A 21,051-nucleotide genomic window follows, 5' to 3' on the forward strand; every position below is an offset into this window, starting at 1 on the left:
AAACTGAAAAAAATAAAATAAAATAAAATGCATGTAATCATTAATTAAAAAGTTCCTTTTCTAAAATATAACATGTGCACTGAACAGGGTCTATAGACAATCTTACCAAATAATTGAAAAAAAGCAAATTAAAAATCATAATCATCAAATAGGGGGAAAATTTTTGTTTAGCTACCTCAGTATTTTTTCTTTTCCCTTTTTTTGGGAATCAAAAATTTCAAAGTCTGATAATGCCAAGTATTAGAGAGGATTTGCAATGATAGGTACAGTCAAACTCTGTTAACAGGAATATTAACTGGAATCTTTGGAGAGCAATGATGCAGAATAGAGTTGACAATGCAAAAACCCTATCATTTACTACGTTTACATGTTAACTCGCTTTTCTGAATTATTAAAAATATACACCCCCTCTTTTAATTATTGAAAAAACAGAAATAAGTGTTTGAAGGTCTATACAGAAATTAGTTAAAACAAACCACACATACACATTTCTGTGATCACTTACAGTAGCTATCTGAAATCCTCTGGCTTAAGGTTAGAAGATCAGTGGTAAATGTGGTCAACTTTAAAGAGTCATCATTAGAATGGGAATAAATCCATGGAAGGGATAGCATTCCACATAAATCTTCCAGAATATGATCTTCAAATGAACTTTTTACTACAGAAACATACAACAGGAGATTAATTATATCTTTCTTAATCACATTTAACCGCATCTTTTCCAATAAAAACATATTCTAACATCAAATGGAATTACAGGGAGCGTTCAATAAACAGGGATTCTTAACATAATGATGACGTTCTAAGGTCTGTGAACTTAAAAAAATGGAATGTTGGGCCTCCCCGGTGGTGCAGCGGGTTGAGCGCCGCGCTGTGAAGCTGTCTGCAGCCTCTGCAGTTCAGGTTCAATTCCCGGTCAGGCAGGGAGAAACCTACATGGCACAGCAGACCTCTCCTGCCTCACCCGCTGCTCCCCTCAGCAGTGTCTGGTTCGTCTGCCTGTTCTGCTCCCCACTCTATCTCTGGTGAATTCTCTCACCTTCCCGTGCCTGTGACCTGTACCCCAGTTCTTGTATAAATAAATAAATCTTTGAAAAAAAAATGGAATGTTGACTATAAAAATGTGCAATCACACAGTTTTTAGGAGAAGGATCATGGCCTTCTTCAGATTCTCAAACCAAAAAATTGAAAAGTTATATATAATTCCTATGCACTTAAGAATAAAATCAAAATATCAGTTTGAATTTAGAAGTTACTAACAAGCTAATTAGAACTGAAATCCAGAAAAAACTTTTGGGTATACAAATATTACCTTTAAAGGTTGTTTCAATCTACTGATTATTTGCACTTACCTTGAATGTAAATCAAAGCATCACATATTTTCAGTACTTTATCAATGATGGTCTCCAGGTCAGGCTTTTGAGCAGAGTCTAAGGAACTCTTACAGCTCTTCAGCACTTTTGTGTAAAAGTCCAAAGACATCCAAGTTATCACTACTGAAGGTTTTTTCTTACATGTCTCTTGATAGTCCTTGAAATTATGGCTATAGTAAATATAATTTTTAAGGCAGATAATTAAAATGGATTTTGTTATAGTCGAAGTTAATATTGTAGTTAAAGCCCAAAGAAATTAAATTGTGAATATAAAACTAACCTGGAATTTAAAAAAGCTCAAAGTAAATGTACAAATCAATTACCATAATTATTTTAAGTTCAATATCTTTGTCAGTCTAAATCATTCTTAGAACTTGGTAATTAAAATTAATCTAGGCTATTTAATTGTGGCATCACCAGTTTTATAAAGGACAGAAGATATGCCTACTTAATTAATAACCAGCTTAATAAACCCTTAATAACAAGACAAGGCAAAGTTGATTCTAATTAGCTATTATCTCAAATTTCCAAATTTAATGCAATCTGAATTAGTAGTTTCTCTAAAATCTTCTTTATAACTTTGTGTTGCCTAGTTAAGAGTCAGTAAAATGCATACATTGTACAAAAATGAAAATGATGTAAAAAAATATATAAAATTTTAAAAATGCTCAAAAAATAAAAAAATAAAGAATTTTGGAAAATAAAGTCAGTAAAAAAAAGATTGTGTAAAAAATTAATGAGCATTAGTCTATAATGTGGCATTACAAATAAGATACATCTTCAGAGAGTTCATACTTTTCTCATTACTTCTAGTCAAATAATTAACCATCTTAAGAATATTGACCAAAATACATTTCTCAGGAATATTAAATTCCTACTCTTATTATCAAAAGGAAATGTTCTATAGACTTAGGTATTTGACAAAAATAACACTGGTTTCTGAGTTGTATAGAAATGTGTTATGTTAATTTCCCATGTGTCCTTAGTTAAGTTAGATTAGGCTTCAGAATTTCTTTTTAAAAAGCCCAATCTCTGGTTTGTAAAGTAGACATAATTGGATTTACCTCGAATTGTTGTGAAGATGAAATAAGATATGTAGAGTACTTAATACATTACTTAACATTCAGCAGGTGTTCAATAAAAGACAAATTTCTTATTTATTTCAGTTAAGTTTGTTTTATAAAGTCCCACAAATCAAGTGAATAGTAAGCTCTCCTTAAACAGTAAAGCCATGTTCATTGCAGGAAACCCACCAAAAAAATACAAGTTGTTTTACCAGTCCACGTCTTGGGGAGAACAATGAGCGGTACACAGGGCAGTCAGTTGTAGGACAACAGCGATTCCTTCTAAAGTCTCAATAACAGGATTCTTCAGACCACTGTGTTCAAGGGACATCTGAAGGGATTCTGCTTTCTGTTTCAGTGCACTCCATAATACACTCTTTTTGTTCATATCCACATGTTTAATTCTATAATTCATCACAACCACAGTATATTCATATTTAATAGAGATTTGGTTTAAATATGAAAAATACTTAAAGCTATGTAAAATTAAAACATTTTAAAGAGATTTAAAACAATTTTCAGAGCAGACTAAAAATATCAGTTCTGGCCATTTTCAAAAGGTTGTTAGCATTCTTTAAATTTGCTGATAGAAGTATTATCTCAGAGACTTTCATATATTAAAAAGTTAGACAAGGCTTAAAGAGTCTTCTAAGTAACTATACTTAGTCATGAAATGTTTAATATTAGAATAAACTACAAAAATTATTAAAATAATGTAAGTATTACTGTGATAATTTTAGAAAGAACAAATGTTCTTTGTGTATTTAAGTCAAAGCATTTAACTTTTTATTTAAGTCAAAGCCATAAAAGCATTTATGGCTTTTAAAAATGCATAAAGGTTTATTAAATGACTAAATACAAACTGAATGCAGGTCATACTCCTCAGGCTGTTCTGGTACACTTCTCAAAGAGTTTAAAGATGAACTGAGTCGACACCTCTTGGATACTTCATCACTATTGCAGAGGATTTCCTGTTGAATTTGGCTCTGAATCTCCTCAAAGATGTCCATACTTTCCATTTTTAAGGCTGTATAAAGTGGACCCAACAAATACTGAGAAAGAAAAAATAGTTTCAAAAACAGTCTTTTAGTAAGCATATTCATATTATTCTTATCAAACAATGCATTAGGTATTAGTTATTTATTTTCTAATAAGAAAAAATTTTTGGAGTTTAAATGGGCAAAAACAAAGACCTAAGTTAACTACAGCCAATAGAAGAGTGTGTGTGTGTGTGTGTGTGTGTGTGCGCGCGCGCGTCTCTCTATAAAGAACTATGGTTCTACAATCTTAAAAGGCTTAATCCTTAAAAGATTAATCCTTTTCTTGATAGGTTGTTTTTCTATTAAAATACCAAAGAAAAATTGCCTAAAGAATTCTTAACTTTTTTCACACTAAAAATCCAGCAAGACTAAGAGATAAACTGAAATATTTAATCAAGTTTCTGCATATCTATTTTATTATTCTGGCTGCCTCCCTATGTCCAAATGGGGAAAAGGAATAATTTTAAACTAGTTTTATGTACCCACAGGTTTTCTAAAAATGACTAATTATAACCTGCCAAAGATAAAATCTATGTGAGAGGTCAACATTTTTGCAATTAAGTTGATAGCTGACCTCTTTTAATTAATAGTGTAACTAAAATATTTACATTTCACAAGTTCTGGTAACATCTGGCAAAATGGCACAGGGTGAAGATACAGGGCTTGCTTCCTTCATTAACTTAAAACTAGATCACAGCAGAACAAAGCCAAAAACCTCTAAGGAAAAAGAGACAATAGTACACACTAAGAGCAACAGTCAGAGAGGGATAGGAAAAATTTTAAGTGATTTGTGTTTACAGTGATAATGGGGCAGCACAACCCACAAGAGGGACATATGATTGCTGCACAGAACATCCTGCACTTGCTGACTAAGGGGCAAAAGTCACAATCAGGGACTCAGAATTGCCCTGGAAAGGGGGCCACACAAGTTGGTGCTCAGGACAGAAGGTGAACTGTTAAAGAATGGCAGGAGCAGAGACAGGATTACTGATTTGAACCTGAGGTTCTCAACAGAGAACTAGAGTCCAAACCTGTGAGAAGAACCAGGCCACAGGTCTGATCATCTGTGTCTCCACATAGAACAGGCTACTACTCTAAGCTGAGGCTGGGATATTCAAAATACCTGCTACCACCCACCCACAACCCCAGGCTAAAACCAAAACAAGTGAACATTTGCACCCCAAAATAAGTCTGTGTGCTGGAGAAAAAAGAGAACAACTCCCAGCCTGTGACCCTCTATCATTTACAACTACAATCCATGCCAGTGCTGCATCTACTGCTCAAATATAGCCCAGAGGTAGAACCTGACACAAGACTTCATCTGAGACACTTAGAGCCAGGAACTGGCCTGGAGAAGGGGATCACTGTGGGACCCCACTAGACATTTCTAGTACCCACAACACAGTCAGAAACTTGAATCCCTGACACTCACTGGAGTTGATCCTTTGGTGCCCTACTGTCTTGGTCCTTCTATACCTCAAAAATTCTACTCCATTTGCAGTTCAACTCTGATTAAATTTCTCTGAAATCAAAGTAAAAATCTGTAACAGGAAGCCAAAGTCATTGATAAAAATCATTCTATTCTAAATGTACATTATTATTAAAGATATCCTAACTTCTTATTAGTATATCTTGCATATATGCATGCATGTAAATTATGAACAAATAATCCTAAAAATGCCTTACCTCTCCATCTACCTGAACTCCAAGTACATCCACCAGAGCTCTACAAATATTTCTCACATACACCCTCCTGACTTGCAAAGCCGACTCATACCCAGCTGGCACATATTTAAGGAAATACTGCAGTAAGTGGCACAAAGCTGCTTTCAACAAATCAGACTTAAGCCGCATAAGCACTCCATCTTCAAACATGACACAGAGTTTTTCCAGCAGCATATTTAAATAGACAGGTTCAATACTTCTATAAGCTTCTGCTTCAAAGGGAAACAGTCTCTTTATCAACTTCGTTAATGGCTCTTCATAGAGTTTCAACTGATCAGCATCCATTTCTACAAGGTTTTTTAATAATTCCAAAAATGAGCTGAAAAAAGTGCTGGCAGGTTGTGTTGGTAGCCCACCAAGCTCAAACAGTTCAGTTAAAAGACTAATTGCTAAGGATTTAATTTTTGGACTACCATACTCAAGCAGAACACAACCTATCCGCCAAAGTAATAGTTCTTGCCTTCTGAAAAATACAATTGCAATAATACGAATAAGAACCGTTAATAAAGTGACTTCAATAAATTCTAAATTTTGCATGTTCATGAACTGCAAAGGAGCTGGTTGTAAACATCCCATGTGTTCATCTAACTGACTTAAAAATCGGCTAACTACCACTGGCCATTCCACAAAGTGTCCCATTGCATTTCTTCTGTGAAGATAAATCAAGTCTTCAAAAAGATATAATAATTCCTTTGTCAATACTCCAAAAATAGTAGGACTCTTGCTTTTAAAAAGAAATAACAATGAGCAAATGACTTCACAGATTTTCTTGTGTAACATATGGCAGGATGGAGTTGCTGCAATCCGCAGAAGTCTTGTTATGATCCAATTACTGAATTCTTTGAAATAAACAAGCAAAAAAAGATTAAATAAGCATATCAGAAGTGCTAATTAATTTGCTAAATGTTTGATGATTTGTCTTTAAAGTATAAACTTCACTAACAAAATAGCCTAAAACATACCCTACACAATGAACAAATAAATATCAAAATTGTAATACCAATTTTGGCATCAGACAGACAAGGTCCTAGCTTTCCTTCGTAGTTGTGTGAGCTTTTCATTTCTTTGAACCTCTGTAAATTCAACTTCATAGGTGAACTTTAACTTCATCTATGTGGGGGAATAATAACATCTACTTTATGGGTTACTCTAAAGGTCAAGTAAGATAATATCTGCAAAATTCTCAGCATAGTATCTGAAGTTAAAAAAATGCTCAATAAATGGTAGCTATTATCATTTTTTCAACAAATATTTATTGAGTGGTGACTTTGCCCCAGGTATACAAGAATAAATCAATCATAGTGCCATCCTCATTAATTCTATAACATAGTTTCTCAAACTTTTTGACAGTCAACTGAGATATATTTTATATCTAAAACCAGTATCCTATGCATATTTATTTTATTTAAATATGTGAAATAAGTTTCATGAAACAGTATTTAATTCTTATATATATTTTCTAGTCTATTGTATTTCATCTTCATAATCCAATAAAAATCATCACTTATCTAAAAAACAGTGTAGCAAAGAACATAACATATTCAGAACACAACTTAGTAATCACTATGACAAAAGAAATGAAAACTTTTGTACTATGACAGTATAAAGATGGAACAAGGGCAGACAGTCAAAATAGTGGTCAGAAAAATACTTTGGAGGATATACTAGCAAACTTCAGTCTTGAAATTCAGCAAATTAAAAAAAAATATTCTATACAGAGAAAAAAAGATGTTTGTTTTACATCTCATTATGAGGAGGCCAACAAGAGGGAGAAAAGTAGTGGAACAACTGAGATGAAGCCAGAAGAGTTTCAATGTCTAGAACAGGAGTCAGCCAACTTTTTTTTCCAGGACTTAACGGAAAATATTTTAGGCTCAAGGGGAATGTCTCCATGGCAACTACTCTATGTTACTATTGTAGTAGTTACAGACAACAAGTAAATGAATGACTATGAATGTTCTAATAAAATAATGTTCACAAAACCAGGCAGCCAGCCTGTGGGTCCTAGTTTACCAATGTTTGATATAGAAGAAATAGATTACCAAACAGCAAACCATGCTAGTGTTCAATGACAAATTTAATTACTTCTGTTCCATTCTAGACATCTAGACAAAAAGAAACAATATGAATGCATGAAATAAAACTAACCATTACTATTTTGCTCCCTCAATTTATAGCAAATCTGACCAAAATATGAGTAATAATATATATTTCAGGAGAACAGAAACCGGTAGATTTCATAAAACAGACTGCAAATGGAGGCACAAGTAGTAGAACTTACCAATACAACTATCTTTGGCCTCATTTTGCCAGTGGCTTCCATTCACATTTACAAACATAAGTGGTGAGGATTTCATAATATGCTGGATGAAATCAAGCAACATCACAGAGGTTGGCTGAGCTTCAGTTTTCTTTACAAGCTCTAGAGCAACTGAAACAAGAAAAGATTTATATTAAAGAGTCATAACAAGTTAAATGGTAGTCCTTTTGTTAAGAAATCAGACTTTGGAGCCACCCCTGGTGGGGCAGGCGATTGAGTACAGTGCTGTGAAGCTGTCCACAGTCTCTGCAGCGTGGGTTCAATGCCAGCCAGGCCGGCGAGAATTCCACATGGCGTGGCAGACCTCTCCTGTCTCGCCTGCTGCTCACCTCAGAAGTGTATTTCAGTCAGTCTGCCTGTTCTGTTCCCCGCTCTGTCTCTGGTGGATCTTCTCACCCTCCCGCATATCTGGCCTGTACCCCAGTTCTTTTATGCATGAATAAATAAATCTTTAAAAAAAAAAATCAAACTTTGGTGACCAGAATTATGCCTAGCACAGAGCTCGTGCTAAATTGATGGAGTTAAATACTATAATTCTTTCCTTCTAACTTTAAAAGTTTAATAATCGTGTATATTCATAATTATATTCTTTCACCAGATATGTACAACAGACCCTCATGTTTGACATTGAAAATCTAAGAATCAAAATAAAAGGAATCCAAATCAGAAGTGAAATTATCACTACTCACAAGTGATATCATATATAGAAAACCCTGAATATTTCACCAAAAAGCTGGTAGAAACATTAAATACAGTAAAATGGCAGGTTACCAAATCAACATACAAAAATCTGTTCCATCTTTACATAGAAACAACAAATGAGAAGACAATAATTCCATTCACAATCGTTTCAAAAAGAATCAAGTATCTTGAAATTAACCGAACCAAGGAGACAAAAGACCTATACAACAAGAACTACAAGACATTAAAAGATTTAGATGGTGACATAAGGAGGTAAAAAGACATTTCATGCTCATGGATAGAGAGAATCTATATAATCAAAATGACTATCCTACTTAAAGCAATATATAAATTTAACACAATCCCTATCAAAATACCAACAATATTCTTCAAGCAAATGAAAAATACCAAGTATCATAAATGCTAATAATATTAATACTAAAGCCACATGGAGAAAAATGCCACTATAATGCATTTATGGAACAGAAAACAATTAATTTATAAAGTTTATATAAGAAATAATTGTCTCTTACCAACATTTACATCTGTAAGTATTCGGTCGATGAACTGACATAGAATTTGCCTTGGCTTCTGTACAACGGTATTATATTCCTCTGGACTGGCACTAAAATATAAATAAAAATTTTTTAACTCAGCTTTGACTCAGTTTCATTTGCAAAAATTTCTCCAAAGTTGAATTTATCTTAATGTTGACATTTACAATATTCTTCTGTTTAAAAATGAAAGGAAAATCTAAATATATGTAACCAATTCACAAAGAGAAAAAGAACATGCTAAATGAGACCACAATCAATATGCAAAATCTAGACCTGCCTAATAGGGCAGCTACTAGCCAAATATGGTTAGTCCAAACTGAGATGCACTATAAGCATAAAATACACATTGGATTTTCAAAATTCAGTACCAAAAAAAATCTCAAAAAGTAATTATATCTCATTAATAATTTTACATTAGACATTGAAATGTTTCAATAAGATGTTATTACAAATTAATTTCCCTTTTTACTTTTGTAATGTAGTTATTAAAAATACTTTAATTATATATCCAGCTTATCTTATATTTCAGTTAAACGTTGCTGATTTAGACTTTTAGAAAATCAATGTCAGTTTCGTCAACAAATAAATTCCAAGGGAAAAAAGAAGAGAAAACTGTAACTAAGACATAAGATAAATATCAGCTAATTAAAACTTATGACTCTAAATTGATTTCAGATTCAAAAATAAAAACTGTTAGCAAGATAGACAACTGGGAAAATTTGTAGTTTTTTAAGTACATTTTTTATTTCTTACATCATTTATTTATAGACAATATTTGACTTCTCCACTCAGGTGTAGAGCCTGTAGTTCTCCCACCACCATAGCACCCATGATCCATTAACACAGTCCCTTGTGCTCTTCCCTCCCCTATGGTGACCCCTCCCTCCCCCTGGATGACTCAGATCTATAGTCAGTTTGCAAGTTTTTTTTTTTTCCTGATCCTGTGTTTGGTTTCTCTATATTCCACATGTAAGTGAAACCATTTAATACGGATCTTTTTCCTTCTGACTTATTTTAACATAATCTCTTCCAATTCCATTCATGTTATTGCAAATAGGGTGTTTATCTTTTTTGATCACTGAGTAGTATTCCATTGTGTATATAAACCATATCTTCTTGATCTACTCACTGTTTGGGGGCATTTAGGTTGTTTCCATATCTTGGCTACTGTAAATAGTGCTACAATAAACATAGGAGAGCAGGAGTCCGTTTGAATTACTGGTTGTTGTTTTTTTTTAAGCCTTTGGATATTGTCATACTGTAATAGCCAGGTAATACAGTAGATGCATTATTATTGTTTTAAGGAACCTCTACACAGCTTTCCACAGTGGCTGTTTAAAAATGAAAGGGAGGGCCTCCCCGGTGGCACAGCAGTTGAGCGCTGGGTTGTGAAGCTGCCTGCGGCCTCTGCGGCACCGGTTCGATCCCCGGCTGCTCCCCGGCCACAGGAGGAGGGTCCCACATGGCGCGCAGACCTCTCCTCCTGCCGCCCGCTGCTCCCCTCAGCAGTGTACTTCGGTCCTTCTGCCTGCTCTGCTCCCCACTCTGGCTCTGGTGAATTCTCTCACCCTCCCGCGCTTCTGACTGTACCCAGTGCATGTATAAACAAAACAAACAAACAAATAAATAAAAACATGCCTCTATAAAAAAAAAATAAAATGCACTTTAAAAAAAAATGAAAGGGAAATCTAAACATGCATAACCAATTTACAAAGAGAAAAAGAAAATGCTAAATGAGACCACAATCAATATGCAAAATCTAGACCCTGAGCGGCCTACCAACCCTGAGCAGGCCTATCAATCGAGGTTTCCTGGAAGATGTGATAGGAACACAGTCCCTGTGTGGTTAAATAGGTAAAACAAAGGAAAGGAAACAGCATGTACAAAGGGCCAGGAACAAGAACACAGGCTGCTCTAGAAACTGTAAGAGGCTCTGTAAAGAGGGGAAGGTAGTAAATAGAGATGAAAAGAATAAAGATAAAATCAAAGCTCAAAGGGACCAACCAAAGTGTTCAGATTTTATCTGAAGACAAAGAGAGATTGCAGGGTTTTAGGTAGGGGGAATTGAAGGTTAAACATGTTTATAAACCATGAATTCGGTTACGTTATTTTCCTCTTTAAAACACTGCAATTTATTGTACTTAAAACCTACCTTCTTGTACTGGTCTATAAGATGGTACCATCTCCATTTTTAACTAATTTCACTCCCTTCTTTACTCCTCCTCACTATTTACGTTCATTCCCATCTAGAGAACTTTGCACTTCCTATTTAATTTCACACTCTTACCCCCCAGTTTTATATGACTGGCTTCTTCTCACCATCAAAATCTCTTAGAGTGGCTTTTGCTGCTGCTCCCAGACTCTCATCTCCCTCCCATTGTCTCATTTAATATTTTAATAGCAACTATCACTATCTGAAAACACCTTATGATTACAAAGCAATTTTTTATGATTTTATTTTTAATAATTTTATTTTTTACATCATTGTTCATTTTTAAACAATATTTGCTTCCCCCCCCCCCCCCGCTGTAGTCCCCATGGAGTTTCCTTCCCAAATGCACCTGTACACCATCACCTCAGTCCACTGTGCTCCTCCCTCCCTCCCTCTGATCCCTCTTCCTCCTCCTTCCCTGCAGGATGTCTCTGATTTATAATTGTCCATTTTCGCTTTGTTGTATTTACAAAGTAATTTTAAACAAGAAGATCAGAGAAGGCCTCTCCAAAGCGACATCTGAATGGAACGAACTTGTGTACAGCACATACAAAGATTGAAGGTAGGAGTGACATTGGTGTATATGAAAAACAAGAGCAAGTTATTAAAGTGGAGTGAGCAAGGATGGGATATAAGGCCATTAGGTTAGAGGCAGGCAGAGGCCAGATTATACAGGACCTTAGAGGTTTTGGTAGAGCTTGGAAAATCCACTGTAAATGGGTGAAAATGGAAATTTAGAGATAAGCTACAAAATTACTGTAATAGTCTAGATAAAAAATTATGGTGGTAGTAAAAGAGATGGTGAGAAGAATCAGACTACGTGTATTTTAAAAGGACTGATCAAACTTGCTGATAGATTATTAAGGGATAAGAATTATTAAGAGAAAGAATAAAGGGTAACTCCTAGGTTGTTAGATGGCATTTACAATAACCTAGGGAAGGAGCTGTTTAAGGAGAGTAAATTGGGATTTGCTTTGAATGTTTTCATTTCATGATGTAGATGCTGAGTAAGTAACAAGATTATTTAGGAAGAGAGTGAAGATAGAAAGATGACCACGCCAGCCCTTTTGTAAAGCAGTATGGTGGTGTCTCAAAAAATTAAAAATGGACCTGCCATTCTACCCAATACCTCCACTCATAGGCATCTATGCAAAAAAATTAAAAAATTCTAATTCCAAAGGAAACTTGCACTCCCATGTTTACCGCAGTACTATTTCCTATGAATTACAGAAACAACCTCAATGCCCTAGAACAGATGAATGGATCAAGAAAATGTGGTACCTGGGGTCTCCCTGGTGGCACATGGGGTTAAGACGCAGCCTGTGAAGCTATCCACAGCCTCTGCAGCATGAGTTCGATTCCCGGCCAACCCACATGGCGGAGCAGACCTGCCATTGCTCCCCTCAGCAATGTACTTCGGTCCACTGCCTCTTCTGTTCCCTGCTATATCTCTGGTGGATCCTCTCACCTTCCCCCCGCCCCACTCCCAGCACCTCTGGCCTATACCCCAGCTCTTGTAAGCATAAATAAATAAATCTTTACAAAAAAGAAAGAGAGAAAGAAAATGTGGTACCTTACACCAGTGAGAATGGCACACATTAAAAAAAGCAACAACAAATGTTGGTGAGGATGAGGAGAAAAAGGAACTCTCCTACACTGCTGGTGGGAGTGCAAACTAGGCCAACCACTATGGAACGTTGTGTGGAGGTTCCTCATACTACTAAAAATGGAGCTACCATAAGACCCAGCAATTCTACTCCTAGGGATCTACCAAAAGGACACAAAACATTGATTCAAAAGGATATGTTTTTGAATGCACCCCTATGTTTATCGCAGTACTATTTACAGTAGCTAAGATGGGGAAACAATCCAAATGCCCAAAAATAAATGACTGGATCAAGAAGATGTGGTATATACATGATGGAATATCATTCAACAATCAAAAAAGATAAACCCATGCCATTTGCAGCAACATGGCCATCCATGTTGCTAGAAGGGATTATGCTCAGTGAAATAAGCCAGAAGGAAAAAGAAAAATATCAGATGGCTTCACTTATAGGAGGAATATAGGGAACCAACAAGGAATCAGGAAACATATATATAACAATATTAATGAATAAATAAATAAATAACAAAATTAGCAGGCAACCATAAATCAGAAACATTCTGCAAGGAGGAAGAGGGACCAAAATGCTTTCGAGGGAGCACAAGCAACTATGGTGATGGTTTATGGGTGATCTGGTGATGGGAATTTTAGAGGGACTACACCTAAAAGGAGAAAGCATACACGCATACAATGTACAAAAATGAAGAGTGATGTAAAATATACATATACTTAAATAAAAAATGGATGTGGTATATATACACAATGGAATACTACTCAGAGATCAAAGACAGATAAACTCATGCCATTTGTGGCAATATGAGTGGAGCTGGTAGGAAAAATGCTGAGAAATGTCAGAAGAAGGATAACTGATGGCATCACTAATACATGAAATATAATGTAACTAAACTGAAGCTTACATAAAGACAAGTTTAAAAACTAACCCTTGATACCTGAGTACAAAACTGAAGAACTCAAGAGGAAAGGGGGTGGAGGAGGAGTCTATGGAGATGGAATATGGGTGAGTGAGCAGTGGTTGCGCTATGATGGTAATACCTGATGGAGGTATCCCAATATTACCTCAACTAAAAAGTTAAAAAAAAAAAAAAATGATCGCAACATTGTCCACAAACTGGCACGGTGGTGAACATACATGCCTTCCAAAAGCACATGAAAAACTGACTCCTAGATTTCTAGTTTGGAAAAATCACCAAACATGTTATCATTTACTGAGATATCCCTACCTAAGTGAAAGAGAGGAATTAAAAGTTACAGGACACTCAGGTGAAACTTCAAGTACACAGTTGTATATAGTTCTACGGGAGACATACAGTTTGGAGAAACATATTTGGAACCCTCAAATAGTAGGTGGTAATTGAAGGCAGGAAGATGGATGAAATCACCCAGAAAGACCATAAAGAGAAAAGAGTGCCAACAGTAAAAGTTATTCCTGAGAGACAAGAAAAAGAGGAGCCCCCACACGAGAACAGTTTTATTTCACTTTTCCCAGAATTCTAATAGCCATAGCCAATTAGGAGAAAAGGCCTCGACTATTTGAATCTGAAACCAATGTCTGATAATTGCTGTGACACCGGCTCCTTAATTTCTGTGATTCAGTTACTTAGTAAATAGTGATAACATTAACACAGAGCGCCTATGAGACTGAAAAACCTTGAACAAAACTATTGCAATAATAACAGTAATGAAAATTCAAAACTACTACTAGATAATTCTCTTAGGGTCAGTTTTTCTATTCTTTTTGTTAGAATAGCTACAAATTAATGGAAGGAAAGGTAACATAAGCTCTGTTGATGAAAAAAGACTATATAAATCCAAGATACTATTATTTTTCATTAAGGAATCCTCACAGAGGAAGACAGAAGAGGGGAGAGATGTATTAGTCAGCTAATCCCATATTGAAGGTGGGAAAAACATACTGAGCTTCACAACTGATCTTGAGAGATGAAATCTGTACTTCAACTCCCTATAAGTATTTGTATTCCCATATTTTAGAAAGCAGACAGTACTTTACAAAATGTTAGCACAAAACATATTTGCAACATACATAACAAGGGAAAAATTGACACAAACAAAATTAGGATGATTCAATTAAGACAAATGGTCCCTTAATTTATTCCTTATTTGTGTAACTGTGAAAGATGACATGTCTTTGTATGGCCAACAAGTGGGGTCGAGTATAACTACACTGCAAGAAGAAAGGGAAATAAATATCCCATGGGTTAAATGTTAGTTTTGACTTATTCCTTGTTCACTGTGGGTTACCAAAAAAAAAAAAAAGGCAACAAATCTGTACTCCACCCCCACCCAAGTCTTCTAACCTTTAGGCCTGGTGGAAAAGCCTTGAATAAAGCAATTGCAACAATAATAAAGTAATGACAATTAAAAACTACTACTAGATAATTCTTTATGGGTCAGTTTTTGTATTCTTCCGCTTAGAATTGCTACAAACTAGTGAAATGAAAGGCTGCAACTATGTTGCAGCGGAATTGAAGTTATCCACATCCCTCTCCTCAATATACTGATTATGTTCGTGATTTTAGTCTTAGATTACAGAAGACAAGTACTTGTAAACGAAACAATATTAAACTATTTTAAATTTGGGACAATATTATGTGCACATTTAAATGTTGTGGACCTTAGAGGCGATATCGAGTTTTTCTAATTAAAATAACGGACCAGGGTCTGGTTGATCAATATGACAGGGTGTCTTCATAAGGGCCTGTGATTTCACTGCAAGGAAAGAAACCGGCTGCCATTCTAGCAATTGGCTCTCCTGGAGAAAATCTACACCAGTGATTTTTCTTTCAAGGGGAGTTCTGGGTCAAAACATAAGACAAAAACCCAGTTCTTCCACAGGCATCCTTTTCACCACCTTTCCGAGTAAGCAGCACTCAACTTAGGCGCCGAGGATCTCCACAAGGGCCGCGGCCGAGGTGAGAGGGCAGGAGCCCGAAGCGCGCGGTGGGGGGAGAGGTATGCGGGGGGGGGGGGCGCGTGAGACGCCGGCCGGGCCGAGGGGGCGCGTAGAGCCCTGGCCCGCCGGGCCTAGCCCTACCTGCCCAGCTCCCGCAGGGCGGGAATCATAGACGCCAGCTCGAGGCCGTGCTCGCCCATGCTGGGGCTGCGCGGCACTCGTGGAGCCCTCAGCAGCCGGTCCCCGGAGTCTCACAGCTCGCTCCAGACGGGAAGGCGCGGCGCCGGACGGAGCACCGTAGAGCCCAAAACTCCTCCCGGAAGACGCTGCGGATCGCGCTCTCCCGAGCGGACTTCTCTTCCGCTAGGACCCGGGGGAGGCTGGAGGCGGGAAGGGGCGGGGCGAGCAAGCAGGGCGCGCGCGGGTCAAATTTCCCCGGTCGGGTTCCGGCTGAGCCCGGAACGCCTGCGGGGGAGCTGGGCTGGGGGTGGTGTTTTTTGTGACCGGCTGTGATAGTCCCTTCCGGAAAGACGCGGCATGGCAACAGCCTGATCTGGGGAGAAAAAGGACTTGGCTGGTGCTAGCTCAGACCCCCTCGGGTCTCAACTGTAGAAACTGACACAATTTAGCGAGTAAAAGTCAGGCTAGAGCCCAGGCCTTCCCCTTGGCGACGCCCTCGGGTTCCTCGGATTCCTGCCGCTCTTGGCACCCCTTCTGAGAGAAACCTGGCAAAAGGTGGGCTCCTGTCCGCTCAGTTGCAGGAATTTTTCAACTTGATGTCGCTCTTCCGTTTACTTGACGATTCTCCCAACCTTTGATATTTAAGAAGATTGATTTGTATTTTTAAGTCTCAGCAAATCGGCAGCCCTGCTGTGTTATGTGTATGTCACCACTGTGGGCATCTATTACTTGTGATTTAAGTTTTAAAGTAAATCAATAGAGTCTGGCAGTATATATTTTTCTAGCTCCACCAATATGTTTATTAGAAAGACGGCCATTGTAGGAGATTGTTAACTTGTCAAAATTTAATCAGGCCCGTGAATTCTGCTTACGTTTGTTCTTTGGCACATGAGGATAATTGAGACAGGAGCTACAAGAATGCCAGAATAATGAAATGACAGTCAGATATGCTCCTACCTAAGGGATTTTGCATATGCTGTGCCTTGACCTTGAATACCCCCATTGCCTTTCAGATGCTTGCTGAAATGTCACCAGGGTTTCATGTAGATCAGCACTGTTAGACTGTTTTTCCTCTTCATCCTTTTAAAGTGTCTTCATAGCACTTAGAACTGAATATATATTACATGCTACTTTATTAACTTTCTCCTACAATTAGAATATTAGCTCTTTGCAAGCACGATCTTATCTGCTTTGTTCACTGCAGAGATAACCAGGACCTACAATTATGTCTGGTCCGTAATTGGTGCTCAGTATTTGCAAAATAGCTGAAAACTGTAGTGGGAAGAACATGAGATTAGGAGTTAGAAGTTCTCATTCCATGTGCTAAGAACTATGTGACCTCAAAATTAATCTCTTTGTACTTCAGTTTTTCATTTATAAAATGAGATTAACAGTATCTACCTCACAAGATTATGGTAAAGATTAATTAAGGGCCTTCCCGGTGGCACAGCGGTTGAGCGCTGGGTTGCGAAGCTGCCCGTGGCCTCTGTGGCGCCGGTATGATCCCCGGCTGCTCCCCGGCCACAGGAGGAGGGTCCCACGTGGCGCGCAGACCTCTCCTGCCGCCCGCTGCTCCCCTCAGCAGTGTACTTCCGTCCTTCTGCCTGCTCTGCTCCCCGCTCTGGCTCTGGTGAATTCTCTCACCCTCCCGCACTTCTGACTGTACCCAGTGCATGTATAAACAAACAAACAAATAAATAAATAAAACATGCCTCTATAAAAAAAAATAATAAAATTACAAAAGGACTTTACGTGAATTATGTATATATATCTCTATGAAAAAAGCATAAAAACATGTTTGGGATGTACATACATCAACTCCATGAGAGTAGTGTGTCTGGAGCAGAAGAGAGTGAAATGGTGAGATTTCAACATCTATGAGGGTTTTCTTTGAATAGAATATGAATTAATCATAAAAAACTTAGTATGTGTTATATTTTGGTAGCTCTTACATTACTATTTATGTCTGTATGATTAATGTAAGCCAAGGTGTATAAAAATAAATATAATTTTTTAAAAGATTTGTTTGTTTATGCGTACAAGAACTAGGGTACAGGCCAGAGGTGCAGGAGTGAGAGGATTCATCAGAGACAAAGCAGGGCACAGAACAGGCAGACTGACTGAAATACACTGCTGAGGGGAGCAGCAGGCAGAAGAGGAGCGGTCTACTGTGCCATGTGGGTGGCTCCCTGGGCAGGCCAGTGATTGAACTTGTGCTGCAGAGGCTACAGATAGCTTCATAATGCTGTGCTTAACCCCTAGCGACACCAGGGAGGCCCAAAAATAAATATGATTTTTAAAACTTAAATTTGATAACAGTTCATCAGCTAAAATGTAACAAATGCTAGGGATTATTTTCTGATCATATAACTAAAGATTATAAAAATTAAAATAATTATACATGGAAGGCAACAGCTGAATAGCACTTTACAGTTGACCCTTGAACAACATGTGGGTTATGGCTACCAACTTCCCCCACCCCAACTGAATATCTAAGTCTAACTTATGATTCCAAAAAAATCTTAACTAGAGTCCTCCCTTAGTATTCATGAGTCATTGGTTTCAGAACTCATGAGGGCACCCAAATTTATCTATGCTCAAGTCCATTCTAGTCAGCCCTCTGTATCACCAGTTCCACATCTGTAGTCTGCAACCTCTGCAGCGAGGGTTTGATCCTGGCCAGCTGGTGAGTTACCCACATGGCACAGCAGACCTCTTCTGACCTGCTGCTCCCCTCAGTAGTGTATTTCAGTCAGTCTGGCTTTTCTGTTCCCCACTCTGTCTCTGGTGCATCCTCTCACCTTCCAGCACATCGGGTCTGTACCCAAGTTCTTGAATGCATGAAGAACTAAATCTTAAAAAATAAATAAAATAAAAAATAAAAGGCAGTATAAACTCCCTAATGTTAGAAACAAAAAGGTTGGGGAATCCAATTTAATCCAAAAAGTTATTGTACAAAATGTTGTGGTAGGTACTTACATGACACATAGATGGGGAAGAGAAGGCCAATTTCAAGCAATGCTAAATCTATGCATTTAGAAAGAATATCATGAGGACCCAGAAAATTAAAAGCGATGCAAAATCTAATGAATACAAGGGCTGGTGCAGGGGCTAAAGACAGTTTATCAAGCTATCGCCAGCTGCTGTAGCACGAGTTTGATTCCTGGCTGGCCAGGGAGCTACCCACATGGTGCATCAGACCTCTCCTGCCTCACCCACTGCTCCCCTCAGCAGTGTATTTTAGTAGATCTGCCTGTTCTGCTCACCACTCTCCCTGGTGAATCCTCTCACCCCCCAGCACCTCTGATTTACACCCCAGCTCTTGTATGCCTAAATAAATAAATCTTTTTAAAAAAATCTAATGAGGGGCCTCCCTTGTGGCACAAGGGGCTAAGCACCGCACTATGAAGCATTCTGCAGCTTCTGCAGCATGAGTTCAATCCCCGGCCAGCCAGAGAGCAATCCACATGGCGATGCAGACCTCTCCTGTCTTGCCTGCTCCTCCCCTCAGCAGTGTATTTCAGTCAGTCTGCCTGCTCTGTTCCCCATGCTGTCTCTGGTGAGTCCTTTCATCCCCCATACCTCTGGCCTGTACCCCAGCTCTTGTATGCATAAATAAATAAATCTTTTAAAAAAATCTAATGAATACAATGGCATACATTGGAAAAATAGAAAAGAAAAAGATTATTATAGCCACTCCATTGAGAGTGAAAGTGGATTAAGAAGGGGTTCAGGACAATGCAGCGCCACACCTTAGAGGGGACGTGAATGAGCTGGGTGTGAAGAGATGAAAAATTGGAGAAGAATTTACTCACACAGCGGTCTGAAAAAAAGCATACCACAGGAGAGATGTAGTCTGGTTTGACTAGTGTCAAGGAACATTTAGAGAAGTCTGATCAAGATACTTAAAGAGATTTCAATAAGCAGTGGAGAGTTGCTGGAAGGTTTTGTGTAATGAGTGATACAGTCAAAGCTATCCTCAAATTTTATAAGAGGATGAGTGGCAGAATAAAGGGAGAGAAGCAGATAGTTTTGTAATAGTAAAATCTTGAGGGAAGGGGAGGTGCCACATTCCCTTTCCTACCTAAGAAAGGGTGGAGCTGAGTAGAAAGTGGAATGGAAAGGACTCAGAGAAAAGACGTGGAAGAGACACATGGAACAAAGAGACATGTGAAGAGTTCTGTTTGCTTTTGGCTGTTTGCTTTAGACATTTAATGATCCTATTAAATGTCTTTCACACTAAGAGTTTGCTTTGTTTTTATGGTTTAGATGGCAGATCCCATTTAGAGTGTGAAGTGTAGAGATCCTGGGGGAGAATCAGGTGTAGACCAAAGCCTGGGGTGGTCTCTTTCACCAAGAGATCCAGTAGAGAACAGAACAGGCATATTTAAAAAAAAAAAAAAAAAGATTTATTTATTTATTTATCCAAGAACTGGGATATAGGTCAGAGGCACTAGAGGGTGAGAGGATTCACCAGAGACAGAGCAGGGAGCAGAACAGGCAGACAGACCAAAGACACCGCTGAGGGGAACAGTGGATGAGGCAGGAGAGGTCTGCCACTCCATGTAGGTAGCTTCCTAGCTGGCCAGGAATCAAACCAGCGCTGCAGAGGCTGCAGACAACTACACAGCATGACCCTCAACCTGCTGTGCCACCGGGGAGGCCCCAGAACAGGCATATTTATTGAAATATATTGCTAAGAGGAACAGCAGGTGAGCTGGGAGAGGTCTACTGTGCAGACAGTAAGGTCCCGATGCTCTATTTGTACTCCAGGCATCATTGACTGGTTACAGTGACTAGTCTTGGGTGTGTCCTGACTGATGATCTGAATCAAGTTAGTGTCCAGGTTCCAGTGGCAATCCCATTACTCCCTTATCCATTCAAGCCTCCCTAACTTGCCTCCTGGGGATAGAATGGGAGGCTACTATTTAAATTTGGTAATGATACCATGACATACCCCTCATTTCTGCACACTAACAATTTAAAGAAATCAAACTTCTTCTTTTTTTCAAAGATTTATTTATTCATGCATACAAGAACTAGAGTATAGGCCAGAGTTGTGAGGGGTAAGAGGATTCACCAGAGACAGAGTGGGGAACAGAACAGGCAGACTGACTGAAATGCACTGCTCAGGGCAGCAGTGGGCAAGACAAGAGAGGTCTGCCGCGCCATGTGGGTTTCTCCCTGGCTGCCCGGGGATCGAACTCATGCTGCAGAAGCTGTGGATTGCTTCATAGTGCTGTGCTTAACCCCTTGGGCCACCAGGGAGGCGCAAAATCAAACCTATTTAGTAGTAGACCAGTAAATGAGGAATAGATGTCTTAAGATGTCAGCATTCCAAATAGATGCCCTTACTCCAAG

General features: G+C 38.2%; 1 protein-coding gene across 2 annotated transcripts in view; it reads right to left on the bottom strand.

The window, feature by feature from the left end:
• The window catches only part of ATR (ATR checkpoint kinase), a gene marked incomplete at both ends in the record, with an annotated part of 123,423 nt that extends 107,707 nt beyond the window's left edge, over nucleotides 1–15,716 (bottom strand). Inside the window, 8 exons of one of the 2 annotated variants that reach the window (XM_084231548.1) lie at nucleotides 506–658; nucleotides 1,353–1,543; nucleotides 2,650–2,841; nucleotides 3,317–3,489; nucleotides 5,164–6,041; nucleotides 7,484–7,633; nucleotides 8,737–8,828; nucleotides 15,652–15,716. In XM_084231548.1, coding sequence (XP_084087674.1) covers nucleotides 506–658; nucleotides 1,353–1,543; nucleotides 2,650–2,841; nucleotides 3,317–3,489; nucleotides 5,164–6,041; nucleotides 7,484–7,633; nucleotides 8,737–8,828; nucleotides 15,652–15,710 — 1,888 coding nt within the window. The remainder of the gene's footprint in view (nucleotides 1–505; nucleotides 659–1,352; nucleotides 1,544–2,649; nucleotides 2,842–3,316; nucleotides 3,490–5,163; nucleotides 6,042–7,483; nucleotides 7,634–8,736; nucleotides 8,829–15,651) is intronic. The other variant, XM_084231547.1, reaches the window with a different exon arrangement.
• Between the last annotated feature and the right edge of the window lie 5,335 nt (nucleotides 15,717–21,051).

Source organism: Talpa europaea (assembly GCF_964194135.1).
Source record: "Talpa europaea genome assembly, chromosome: 4".
NCBI classification, from domain to species: domain Eukaryota; kingdom Metazoa; phylum Chordata; class Mammalia; order Eulipotyphla; family Talpidae; genus Talpa; species Talpa europaea.